The sequence below is a fragment of the Chiloscyllium plagiosum genome, unplaced genomic scaffold (assembly GCF_037043375.1).
Source record: "Chiloscyllium plagiosum isolate Xiang-an unplaced genomic scaffold, Cpla_swu_hap1 HiC_scaffold_15, whole genome shotgun sequence".
NCBI lineage: Eukaryota > Metazoa > Chordata > Chondrichthyes > Orectolobiformes > Hemiscylliidae > Chiloscyllium > Chiloscyllium plagiosum.
The window spans coordinates 6259633-6275390 of NW_028270153.1; the positions used below are offsets into that span (position 1 = coordinate 6259633).

At 35.5% G+C, this 15758-nt stretch overlaps 1 protein-coding gene across 1 annotated transcript in view; it reads left to right on the forward strand.

The window, feature by feature from the left end:
* The window catches only part of col9a3 (collagen, type IX, alpha 3), a 287297-nt gene that overhangs the window by 64981 nt on the left and 206558 nt on the right, over positions 1-15758 (forward strand). The window contains exon 8 of the mRNA XM_043710900.2: positions 462-515. Coding sequence (XP_043566835.2) covers positions 462-515 — 54 coding nt within the window. The remainder of the gene's footprint in view (positions 1-461; positions 516-15758) is intronic.

Consider the following 15758-nt stretch of genomic DNA (forward strand, 5'->3'; position numbering starts at 1 on the left):
AGTTCATGGTCATTGTTAGCTTCTTAATTCCAGATTTATGTTGAATTCAAATTCTGCCATCTGCTACAGCAGATTTGATCCCACATGGCCAGAACATTACCTGGGTTCTTGGCTTAACACTTTGGTGATAACAATACTAGGTAGCCATCATCCCTTGCAATCCATTGGGCCTGACAAGTCAAAATTGGACCTTGGCTGTGGTTGAAAGAATGGATTTCAGTCCAGTACTTCACAACGAGAGAACAGATAGCCATGAAACTGAATGAGTTTGCCGGAACAAGAGACACGTTCCTGAGTAAGTCTCTTTCCTGATGTCCCGAATGGATTTAGAACGGCATTATGAGAGGGGTGTTCGGGAATGAAATTAATTGGGCATACTGTGGAGAATCGTTGTACTGAGCTTTCTCATCAATGCACCTGAGTGTGGTCTGACTTGAGTTATTTGCCTGTAACCTCCATAGGGGTCTCAAGGAGATGTTGGACTGCCAGGTGCCCAGGGCCCACAAGGACAACGGGTAAGTCAGCAACATCATAGAACATACAGTAACAGTTCACACATTCTCAATATCACAGAGTGTACAGTAACAGTTCACTCATTCTCAATATCACAGAACATACAGTAACAGTCCACACATTCTCAATATCACAGAACATACAGTAACAGTTCACACTTTCTCAATATCACAGAACGTAGAGTAACAGTTACTCTACATTCTATGATATTGAGAAAGTGTAAACTTTTACTGTATTTTCTGTGATATTGAGAATGTGTGGACTGTTATGGTATGCTCTCTGATATTGAGAATGTGTGAACTGTTACTGTACACTCTGTGATATTGAGAATGTGTGAACTGTTCCTCTACGTTCTATGATATTGAGAATGTGTGAACAGTTACTGTATGTTGTATGATATTGAGAATGTGCGAACCGTTACGGTATGTTCTATGATATTGAGAATCTGTGGACTGTTACTGTACGTTCTGTGATATTGAGAAAGTGTGAACTGTTACTGTATTTTCTGTGATATTGAGAATGTGTGGACTGTTACGGTATGCTCTCTGATATTGAGAATGTGTGGACTGTTACTGTATGTTCTATGATATTGACAATGTGTGAACTGTTACTGTACGTTCTGTAATATCGAGAATGTGTGAATTGTCACTGTATGTTCATTATATTGAGAAAGTGTGAACTGTTACTGTATGTTCTATGATAATGCGAATGTGTAAGTTGTTACTGTATGTTCTGTGATATCGAGAATGTGTGAATTGTTACGGTATGTTCTGTGATATTGAGAATGTGTGAACTGTTACTGTATTGTCTGTAATACTGAGAATGTGTGAACTGTTACTGTATGTTCTATGATATTGAGAATGTGTGAACTGCTACTCTACGTTCTGTGATACTGAGAATGTGTGAACTGTTCTGTATGTTCTGTGATACTGAGAATGTGTGAACTGCTACTGTACGTTCTGTGATACTGAGAATGTGTGAACTGGTACTGTAAGTTCTATGATATTGAGAATGAGTGATCTGTTACTGTACATTGTATGATATTGAGAATGTGTGAACTGTTACGGTATGTTTTATGATATTGAGAATGTGTGGACTGTTACTGTACGTTCTGTGATATTGAGAATGTGTGAACCGTTACGTTATGTTCTCTGATATTGAGAAAGTGTGAACTGTTACTGTACATTCTATGATATTGAGAAAGTGTAAACCTTTACTGTATTTTCTGTGGTATTGAGAATGCGTGGACTGTTACTGTATGTTCTATGATATTGAGAATGTGTGAACTGTTCCTCTACATTCTATGATATTGAGAATGTGTGAACTGTTACTGTACACTCTGTGATATTGAGAATGTGTGAACTGTTACTGTACATTCTATGATATTGAGAAAGTGTAACCTGTTCCTGTATTTTCTGTGATATTGAGAATGTGTGAACTGTTACTGTATGTTCTGTGATATTGAGAATGTGTGAACTGTTACTGTACACTCTGTGATATTGAGAATGTGTGGACTGTTACTGTATGTTCTGTGATATTGAGAATGTGTGAACTGTTACTCTATGTTCTATGATATTGAGAATGTGTGGACTGTTACTGTATGTTCTGTGATATTGAGAATGTGTGAACTGTTACTGTATGTTCTGTGATATTGAGAATGTGTGGACTGTTACTGTATGTTCTGTGATATTGAGAATGTGTGAACTGTTACTCTACGTTCTGTGATACTGAGAATGTGTGAACTGTTCTGTATGTTCTGTGATACTGAGAATGTGTGAACTGCTACTGTACGTTCTGTGATACTGAGAATGTGTGAACTGTTACTGTATGTTCTGTGATATTGAGAATGTGTGAACTGTTACTGTATGTTCTGTGATATTGAGAATGTGTGAACTGTTACTGTACGTTCTATGATATTGACAATGTGAGAACTGTTACTGTACATTCTGTAATATCGAGAATGTGTGAATTGTCACTGTATGTTCATTATATTGAGAAAGTGTGAACTGTTACTGTATGTTCTATGATAATGCGAATGTGTAAGTTGTTACTGTATGTTCTGTGATATCGAGAATGTGTGGACTGTTACTGTACGTTCTGTGATATTGAGAATGTTTGAACCGTTACGTTATGTTCTCTGATATTCAGAAAGTGTGAACTGTTACTGTACAGAACATCACAGAACATACAGTAACAGTTCACACATTCTCAACATCATAGAACGTAGAGGAACAGGTCACACATTCTCAATATCACAGAACATACAGTAACAGTTCACACATTCTCAATATCAGAGAGCATACCGTAACAGTCCACACATTCTCAATATCACAGAAAATACAGTAACAGTTCACACTTTCTCAATATCACAGAACGTACAGTAACAGTCCACAGATTCTCAATATCATAGAACATACCATAACGGTTCGCACATTCTCAATATCATACAACATACAGTAACTGTTCACACATTCTCAATATCATAGAACGTAGAGGAACAGTTCACACATTCTCAATATCACAGAGTGTACAGTAACAGTTCACACATTCTCAATATCAGAGAGCATACCATAACAGTCCACACATTCTCAATATCACAGAAAATACAGTAAAAGTTTACACTTTCTCAATATCATACAACATACAGTAACCGTTCACACATTCTCAATATCATAGAATGTACAGTAACAGTTAATACATTCTTAATATCACAGAACATACCGAACAATTCACACATTCTCGATATCACAGAACATACAGTAACAACTTACACATTCGCATTATCATAGAACATACAGTAACAGTTCACACATTCCCAATATCATAGAATGTACAGTAACAGTTCACACTTTCTCAATATAATGAACATAAAGTGACAATTCACACATTCTCGATATTACAGAACGTACAGTAACAGTTCAAACCTTGTTAATATCACACAACATACAGTAACAGATCACACATGCTCAATATCATAGAACGTACAGTAACAGTTCACACATTCTCAATATCACAGAACATACAGTAACAGTTCACACATTCTCAATATCATAGAATGTACAGTAACAGATCACTCATTCTCAATATCATAGAACATAGAGGAACAGTTCACACATTCTCAATATCACAGAGTGTACAGTAACAGTTCACACATTCTCAATATCATAGAATGTACAGAACAGATCACTCATTCTCAATATCATAGAACTTACAGTAACAGTTCACACATTCTCAGTATCACAGAACGTACAGTAGCAGTTCACACATTCTCAATATCATAGAACATAGAGTAACAGTTCACACATTCTCAGTATCACAGAAAATACAGCAACAGTTCACACATTCTCAATGTCATGGAACATGCAGGAACTGTTCACACATTCTCAGTATCGTAGAATGCAGAGTAACAGCTCACACATTCTCAGTATCACAGAACATACAGTAAAAGTTCACACTTTCTCAATACCACAGAACGTACAGTAACAGCTCACACATTCTCAATATCAGAGAACGTACAGTAACAGCTCACACATTCTCAGTATCACAGAACATACACTAATAGTTCACACATTCTCAATATCACAGAAAATACACTTACAGTTCACACTTTCTCAATATCATAGAATGTACCGTAACAGTTCACACATTCTCAGTATCATAGAATGCAAAGTTGCAGTTCATATTCTCAATATCATAGAACATACAGTAACAGTTCACACATTCTCAATATCACAGAGTGTACAGTAACAGTTCACACATTCTCAATATCACAGAATGTAGAGTAACAGATCACACATTTTCAATATCACAGAGCGTACAGTAACAGTTCACACTTTCTCATTATCACAGAGCGTACAGTAACAGTTCACACATTCTCAATATCACAGAACACACAGTAACAGTTCACACATTCTCAATATCGTAGAACATACAGTAACAGTTCACACATTTGCGATATAACTGAACATCAAGTAACAGTTCACAGATTCTCAATATCATAGAATGTACAGTAACAGTTCACACATTCTCAATATCATAGAACTTACAGTAACAGTTCACACATTCTCAGTATAACAGAACATACAGTAACAGTTCATACTTTCGCAATATCACAGAGCGCACAGTAACAGTTCACACATTCTCAATATCCCAGAACACACAGTAACAGTTCACACATTCTCAATATCATAGAACACACAGTAACAGTTCACACATTCTTAATATCATAGAACTTACAGTAACAGTTCACACATTCTCAGTATCACAGAACATACAGTAACAGTTCACACATTCTCAATATCATAGAACATACATTACCAGTTCATACATTCTAAAAATCATATTATGTACAGTGACAGTTCACACATTCTCAATATCATACAACATACAGTAACAGTTCACATGTTCTCAATACCACAGAGTGTACAGTAATAGTTCACACATCCTTAGCATCATAGACTGCACAGTAACAGTTCACACATTCTCAGTATCACAGAACATACAGTAAAAGTTCACACTTTCTCAATACCACAGAACGTACAGTAACAGCTCACACATTCTCAATATCAGAGAACGTACAGTAACAGCTCACACATTCTCAGTATCACAGAGTGTACAGTAACAGTTCACACATTCTCAATATCACAGAACATACAGTAACAGTCCACACATTCTCAATATCACAGAACATACAGTAACAGTTCACACTTTCTCAATATCACAGAACGTAGAGTAACAGTTACTCTACATTCTATGATATTGAGAAAGTGTAAACTTTTACTGTATTTTCTGTGATATTGAGAATGTGTGGACTGTTATGGTATGCTCTCTGATATTGAGAATGTGTGAACTGTTACTGTACACTCTGTGATATTGAGAATGTGTGAACTGTTCCTCTACGTTCTATGATATTGAGAATGTGTGAACAGTTACTGTATGTTGTATGATATTGAGAATGTGCGAACCGTTACGGTATGTTCTATGATATTGAGAATCTGTGGACTGTTACTGTACGTTCTGTGATATTGAGAAAGTGTGAACTGTTACTGTATTTTCTGTGATATTGAGAATGTGTGGACTGTTACGGTATGCTCTCTGATATTGAGAATGTGTGGACTGTTACTGTATGTTCTATGATATTGACAATGTGTGAACTGTTACTGTACGTTCTGTAATATCGAGAATGTGTGAATTGTCACTGTATGTTCATTATATTGAGAAAGTGTGAACTGTTACTGTATGTTCTATGATAATGCGAATGTGTAAGTTGTTACTGTATGTTCTGTGATATCGAGAATGTGTGAATTGTTACGGTATGTTCTGTGATATTGAGAATGTGTGAACTGTTACTGTATTGTCTGTAATACTGAGAATGTGTGAACTGTTACTGTATGTTCTATGATATTGAGAATGTGTGAACTGCTACTCTACGTTCTGTGATACTGAGAATGTGTGAACTGTTCTGTATGTTCTGTGATACTGAGAATGTGTGAACTGCTACTGTACGTTCTGTGATACTGAGAATGTGTGAACTGGTACTGTAAGTTCTATGATATTGAGAATGAGTGATCTGTTACTGTACATTGTATGATATTGAGAATGTGTGAACTGTTACGGTATGTTTTATGATATTGAGAATGTGTGGACTGTTACTGTACGTTCTGTGATATTGAGAATGTGTGAACCGTTACGTTATGTTCTCTGATATTGAGAAAGTGTGAACTGTTACTGTACATTCTATGATATTGAGAAAGTGTAAACCTTTACTGTATTTTCTGTGGTATTGAGAATGCGTGGACTGTTACTGTATGTTCTATGATATTGAGAATGTGTGAACTGTTCCTCTACATTCTATGATATTGAGAATGTGTGAACTGTTACTGTACACTCTGTGATATTGAGAATGTGTGAACTGTTACTGTACATTCTATGATATTGAGAAAGTGTAACCTGTTCCTGTATTTTCTGTGATATTGAGAATGTGTGAACTGTTACTGTATGTTCTGTGATATTGAGAATGTGTGAACTGTTACTGTACACTCTGTGATATTGAGAATGTGTGGACTGTTACTGTATGTTCTGTGATATTGAGAATGTGTGAACTGTTACTCTATGTTCTATGATATTGAGAATGTGCGGACTGTTACTGTATGTTCTGTGATATTGAGAATGTGTGAACTGTTACTGTATGTTCTGTGATATTGAGAATGTGTGGACTGTTACTGTATGTTCTGTGATATTGAGAATGTGTGAACTGTTACTCTACGTTCTGTGATACTGAGAATGTGTGAACTGTTCTGTATGTTCTGTGATACTGAGAATGTGTGAACTGCTACTGTACGTTCTGTGATACTGAGAATGTGTGAACTGTTACTGTATGTTCTGTGATATTGAGAATGTGTGAACTGTTACTGTACGTTCTATGATATTGACAATGTGAGAACTGTTACTGTACGTTCTGTAATATCGAGAATGTGTGAATTGTCACTGTATGTTCATTATATTGAGAAAGTGTGAACTGTTACTGTATGTTCTATGATAATGCGAATGTGTAAGTTGTTACTGTATGTTCTGTGATATCGAGAATGTGTGGACTGTTACTGTACGTTCTGTGATATTGAGAATGTTTGAACCGTTACGTTATGTTCTCTGATATTGAGAAAGTGTGAACTGTTACTGTACAGAACATCACAGAACATACAGTAACAGTTCACACATTCTCAACATCATAGAACGTAGAGGAACAGGTCACACATTCTCAATATCACAGAACATACAGTAACAGTTCACACATTCTCAATATCAGAGAGCATACCGTAACAGTCCACACATTCTCAATATCACAGAAAATACAGTAACAGTTCACACTTTCTCAATATCACAGAACGTACAGTAACAGTCCACAGATTCTCAATATCATAGAACATACCATAACGGTTCGCACATTCTCAATATCATACAACATACAGTAACTGTTCACACATTCTCAATATCATAGAACGTAGAGGAACAGTTCACACATTCTCAATATCACAGAGTGTACAGTAACAGTTCACACATTCTCAATATCAGAGAGCATACCATAACAGTCCACACATTCTCAATATCACAGAAAATACAGTAAAAGTTTACACTTTCTCAATATCATACAACATACAGTAACCGTTCACACATTCTCAATATCATAGAATGTACAGTAACAGTTAATACATTCTTAATATCACAGAACATACCGAACAATTCACACATTCTCGATATCACAGAACATACAGTAACAACTTACACATTCGCATTATCATAGAACATACAGTAACAGTTCACACATTCCCAATATCATAGAATGTACAGTAACAGTTCACACTTTCTCAATATAATGAACATAAAGTGACAATTCACACATTCTCGATATTACAGAACGTACAGTAACAGTTCAAACCTTGTTAATATCACACAACATACAGTAACAGATCACACATGCTCAATATCATAGAACGTACAGTAACAGTTCACACATTCTCAATATCACAGAACATACAGTAACAGTTCACACATTCTCAATATCATAGAATGTACAGTAACAGATCACTCATTCTCAATATCATAGAACATAGAGGAACAGTTCACACATTCTCAATATCACAGAGTGTACAGTAACAGTTCACACATTCTCAATATCATAGAATGTACAGAACAGATCACTCATTCTCAATATCATAGAACTTACAGTAACAGTTCACACATTCTCAGTATCACAGAACGTACAGTAGCAGTTCACACATTCTCAATATCATAGAACATAGAGTAACAGTTCACACATTCTCAGTATCACAGAAAATACAGCAACAGTTCACACATTCTCAATGTCATGGAACATGCAGGAACTGTTCACACATTCTCAGTATCGTAGAATGCAGAGTAACAGCTCACACATTCTCAGTATCACAGAACATACAGTAAAAGTTCACACTTTCTCAATACCACAGAACGTACAGCAACAGCTCACACATTCTCAATATCAGAGAACGTACAGTAACAGCTCACACATTCTCAGTATCACAGAACATACACTAATAGTTCACACATTCTCAATATCACAGAAAATACACTTACAGTTCACACTTTCTCAATATCATAGAATGTACCGTAACAGTTCACACATTCTCAGTATCATAGAATGCAAAGTTGCAGTTCATATTCTCAATATCATAGAACATACAGTAACAGTTCACACATTCTCAATATCACAGAATGTAGAGTAACAGATCACACATTTTCAATATCACAGAGCGTACAGTAACAGTTCACACTTTCTCATTATCACAGAGCGTACAGTAACAGTTCACACATTCTCAATATCACAGAACACACAGTAACAGTTCACACATTCTCAATATCGTAGAACATACAGTAACAGTTCACACATTTGCGATATAACTGAACATCAAGTAACAGTTCACAGATTCTCAATATCATAGAATGTACAGTAACAGTTCACACATTCTCAATATCATAGAACTTACAGTAACAGTTCACACATTCTCAGTATAACAGAACATACAGTAACAGTTCATACTTTCGCAATATCACAGAGCGCACAGTAACAGTTCACACATTCTCAATATCCCAGAACACACAGTAACAGTTCACACATTCTCAATATCATAGAACACACAGTAACAGTTCACACATTCTTAATATCATAGAACTTACAGTAACAGTTCACACATTCTCAGTATCACAGAACATACAGTAACAGTTCACACATTCTCAATATCATAGAACATACATTACCAGTTCATACATTCTAAAAATCATATTATGTACAGTGACAGTTCACACATTCTCAATATCATACAACATACAGTAACAGTTCACATGTTCTCAATACCACAGAGTGTACAGTAATAGTTCACACATCCTTAGCATCATAGACTGCACAGTAACAGTTCACACATTCTCAGTATCACAGAACATACAGTAAAAGTTCACACTTTCTCAATACCACAGAACGTACAGTAACAGCTCACACATTCTCAATATCAGAGAACGTACAGTAACAGCTCACACATTCTCAGTATCACAGAGTGTACAGTAACAGTTCACACATTCTCAATATCACAGAAAATACAGTAACAGTTCACACTTTCTCAATTTCATAGAATGTACAGTAACAACTCACACATTCCCAATATCATAGAACGTACAGGAACAGTTCACACTTTCTCAGTATTAAAGAAAATACAGTAACAGTTCACACATTCTCAATATCACAGAGTGTACAGTAACAGTTCACACATTCTCAATATTACAGAAAATACAGTAACAGTTCACACATTCTCAATATCATAGAACGTACAGCAAACATCTCACACATTCTCAATATCATAGAACTTACAGTAACAGTTCACACATTCTCAGTATCACAGAAAATACAGTAACAGTTCACACATTCTCAGTATCATAGAATGTACAGTTAGAGATCACTCATTCTCAATCTCATAGAACATACAGTAACAGTTCACACATTCTCAATATCACAGAACGTACAGTAGCAGTTCACACATTCTCAATATCATAGAACATACAGTAACAGTTCACACATTCTCAGTATCACAGAAAATACAGCAACAGTTCACACATTCTCAATGTCATGGAACATGCAGGAACTGTTCACACATTCTCAGTATCGTAGAATGCAGAGTAACAGCTCACACATTCTCAGTATCACAGAACATACAGTAAAAGTTCACACTTTCTCAATACCACAGAACGTACAGTAACAGCTCACACATTCTCAATATCAGAGAACGTACAGTAACAGCTCACACATTCTCAGTATCACAGAACATACACTAATAGTTCACACATTCTCAATATCACAGAAAATACACTTACAGTTCACACTTTCTCAATATCATAGAATGTACCGTAACAGTTCACACATTCTCAGGATCATAGAATGCAAAGTTGCAGTTCATATTCTCAATATCATAGAACATACAGTAACAGTTCACACATTCTCAATATCACAGAGTGTACAGTAACAGTTCACACATTCTCAATATCACAGAATGTAGAGTAACAGATCACACATTCTCAATATCACAGAGCGTACAGTAACAGCACACAGATTCTCAGTATCACAGAGCGTACAGTAACAGTTCACACTTTCTCATTATCACAGAGCGTACAGTAACAGTTCACACATTCTCAATATCACAGAACACACAGTAACAGTTCACACATTCTCAATATCGTAGAATATACAGTAACAGTTCACACATTTGCGATATAACTGAACATCAAGTAACAGTTCACAGATTCTCAATATCATAGAATGTACAGTAACAGTTCACACATTCTCAATATCATAGAACTTACAGTAACAGTTCACACATTCTCAGTATAACAGAACATACAGTAACAGTTCATACTTTCGCAATATCACAGAGCGCACAGTAACAGTTCACACATTCTCAATATCCCAGAACACACAGTAACAGTTCACACATTCTCGATATCATAGAACACACAGTAACAGTTCACACATTCTTAATATCATAGAACTTACAGTAACAGTTCACACATTCTCAGTATCACAGAACATACAGTAACAGTTCACACATTCTCAATATCATAGAACATACATTACCAGTTCATACATTCTAAAAATCATATTATGTACAGTGACAGTTCACACATTCTCAATATCATACAACATACAGTAACAGTTCACATGTTCTCAATACCACAGAGTGTACAGTAATAGTTCACACATCCTTAGCATCATAGACTGCACAGTAACAGTTCACACATTCTCAGTATCACAGAACATACAGTAAAAGTTCACACTTTCTCAATACCACAGAACGTACAGTAACAGCTCACACATTCTCAATATCAGAGAACGGACAGTAACAGCTCACACATTCTCAGTATCACAGAGTGTACAGTAACAGTTCACACATTCTCAATATCACAGAAAATACAGTAACAGTTCACACTTTCTCAATTTCATAGAATGTACAGTAACAACTCACACATTCTCAGTATCACAGAATGTACAGTAACAATTCACACATTCCCAATATCATAGAACGTACAGGAACAGTTCACACTTTCTCAGTATTAAAGAAAATACAGTAACAGTTCACACATTCTCAATATCACAGAGTGTACAGTAACAGTTCACACATTCTCAATATCATAGAACTTACAGTAACAGTTCACACATTCTCAGTATCACAGAAAATACAGTAACAGTTCACACATTCTCAGTATCATAGAATGTACAGTTAGAGATCACTCATTCTCAATCTCATAGAACATACAGTAACAGTTCACACATTCTCAATATCACAGAACGTACAGTAGCAGTTCACACATTCTCAATATCATAGAACATACAGTAACAGTTCACACATTCTCAGTATCACAGAAAATACAGCAACAGTTCACACATTCTCAATGTCATGGAACATGCAGGAACTGTTCACACATTCTCAGTATCGTAGAATGCAGAGTAACAGCTCACACATTCTCAGTATCACAGAACATACAGTAAAAGTTCACACTTTCTCAATACCACAGAACGTACAGTAACAGCTCACACATTCTCAATATCAGAGAACGTACAGTAACAGCTCACACATTCTCAGTATCACAGAACATACACTAATAGTTCACACATTCTCAATATCACAGAAAATACACTTACAGTTCACACTTTCTCAATATCATAGAATGTACCGTAACAGTTCACACATTCTCAGTATCATAGAATGCAAAGTTGCAGTTCATATTCTCAATATCATAGAACATACAGTAACAGTTCACACATTCTTAATATCACAGAGTGTACAGTAACAGTTCACACATTCTCAATATCACAGAATGTAGAGTAACAGATCACACATTCTCAATATCACAGAGCGTACAGTAACAGCACACAGATTCTCAGTATCACAGAGCGTACAGTAACAGTTCACACTTTCTCATTATCACAGAGCGTACAGTAACAGTTCACACATTCTCAATATCACAGAACACACAGTAACAGTTCACACATTCTCAATATCGTAGAACATACAGTAACAGTTCACACATTTGCGATATAACTGAACATCAAGTAACAGTTCACAGATTCTCAATATCATAGAATGTACAGTAACAGTTCACACATTCTCAATATCATAGAACTTACAGTAACAGTTCACACATTCTCAGTATAACAGAACATACAGTAACAGTTCATACTTTCGCAATATCACAGAGCGCACAGTAACAGTTCACACATTCTCAATATCCCAGAACACACAGTAACAGTTCACACATTCTCGATATCATAGAACACACAGTAACAGTTCACACATTCTTAATATCATAGAACTCACAGTAACAGTTCACACATTCTCAGTATCACAGAACATACAGTAACAGTTCACACATTCTCAATATCATAGAACATACATTACCAGTTCATACATTCTAAAAATCATATTATGTACAGTGACAGTTCACACATTCTCAATATCATACAACATACAGTAACAGTTCACATGTTCTCAATACCACAGAGTGTACAGTAATAGTTCACACATCCTTAGCATCATAGACTGCACAGTAACAGTTCACACATTCTCAGTATCACAGAACATACAGTAAAAGTTCACACTTTCTCAATACCACAGAACGTACAGTAACAGCTCACACATTCTCAATATCAGAGAACAGACAGTAACAGCTCACACATTCTCAGTATCACAGAGTGTACAGTAACAGTTCACACATTCTCAATATCACAGAAAATACAGTAACAGTTCACACTTTCTCAATTTCATAGAATGTACAGTAACAACTCACACAATCTCAGTATCACAGAATGTACAGTAACAATTCACACATTCCCAATATCATAGAACGTACAGGAACAGTTCACACTTTCTCAGTATTAAAGAAAATACAGTAACAGTTCACACATTCTCAATATCACAGAGTGTACAGTAACAGTTCACACATTCTCAATATTACAGAAAATACAGTAACAGTTCACACATTCTCAATATCATAGAATGTACAGTAACAGATCACTCATTCTCAATATCATAGAACATACATTAACAGTTCACACTTTCTCAATACCACAGAACATACAGTAACAGCTCACACATTCTCAATATCGGAGAACATACAGTAACAGCTCACACATTCTCAATATTACAGAAAATACAGTAACAGTTCACACATTCTCAATATCATAGAACGTACAGCAAACATCTCACACATTCTCAATATCATAGAACTTACAGTAACAGTTCACACATTCTCAGTATCACAGAAAATACAGTAACAGTTCACACATTCTCAGTATCATAGAATGTACAGTTAGAGATCACTCATTCTCAATCTCATAGAACATACAGTAACAGTTCACACATTCTCAATATCACAGTAAATACAGTAACAGTTAACATATTCTCAGTATCACAGAACGTAAAGTAACAATTCACACATTCTCAATATCATAGAACTTACAGTAACAGTTCACACATTCTCAATATCATAGAATGTACAGTAACAGATCACTCATTCTCAATATCATAGAACATACATTAACAGTTCACACTTTCTCAATACCACAGAACGTACAGTAACAGCTCACACATTCTCAATATCAGAGAACGTACAGTAACAGCTCACACATTCTCAGTATCACAGAACATTCAGTAATAGTTCACACATTCTCAATATCACAGAAAATACAGTAACAGTTCACACATTCTCAATATCGTAGAACATACAGTAACAGTTCACACTTTCTTAGTATTAAAGAAAATACAGTAACAGTTCACACATTCTCAATATCACAGAGTGTACAGTAACATTTCACACATTCTCAATATTACAGAAAATACAGTAACAGTTCACACATTCTCAATATCATAGAACGTACAGTAACAGCTCACACATTCTCAGTATCACAGAGTGTACAGTAACAGTTCACACATTCTCAATATCACAGAAAATACAGTAACAGTTCACACATTCCCAATATCATAGAACATACAGTAACAGTTCACACTTTCTCAGTATTAAAGAAAAGACAGTAACAGTTCACACATTCTCAATATCACAGAGTGTACCGTAACATTTCACACATTCTCAATATTACAGAAAATACAGGAACAGTTCACACATTCTCAATATCATAGAACGTACAGCAAACATCTCACACATTCTCAATATCGTAGAACTTACAGTAACGGTTCACACAATCTCAGTATCACAGAAAATACAGTAACAGTTCACACATTCTCAGTATCATAGAATGTACAGTTAGAGATCACTCATTCTCAATATCATAGAACATACAGTAACAGTTCACACATTCTCAGTATCATAGAATGTACAGTTAGAGATCACTCATTCTCAATATCATAGAACATACAGTAACAGTTCACGCATTTTCAATATCACAGTAAATACAGTAACAGTTAACATATTCTCAGTATCACAGAACGTAAAATAACAATTCACACATTCTCAATATCATAGAACTTTCAGTAACAGTTCACACATTCACACTATCACAGAATGTACAGAAACAGTTCACACATTCTCAATATCATAGAACTTACAGTAACAGTTCACACATTCTCAATATCATAGAATGTACAGTAACAGATCACTCATTCTCAATATCATAGAACATACATTAACAGTTCACACTTTCTCAATACCACAGAACGTACAGTAACAGCTCATACTTTCTCAATACCACAGAACGTACAGTAACAGCTCACACATTCTCAATATCATAGAACTTACAGTAACAGCTCACACATTCTCAGTATCACAGAGTGTACAGTAACAGTTCACACATTCTCAATATCACAGAAAATACAGTAACAGTTCACGCTTTCTCAATATCATAGAATGTACAGTAACAGCTCACACATTCTCAATATCACAGAACTTACAGTAACAGCTCACACATTCTCAGTATCACAAGATGTACAGTAACAATTCACACATTCCCAATATCATAGAACATACAGTAACAGTTCACACTTTCTCAGTATTAAAGAAAATACAGTAACAGTTCACACATTCTCAATATCACAGAGTGTACAGTAACATTTCACACATTCTCAATATTACAGAAAATACAGTAACAGTTCACACTTTCTCAATATCACAGAATGTACGGTAACAGTTCTCACATTCTCAATATCATAGAACTTACC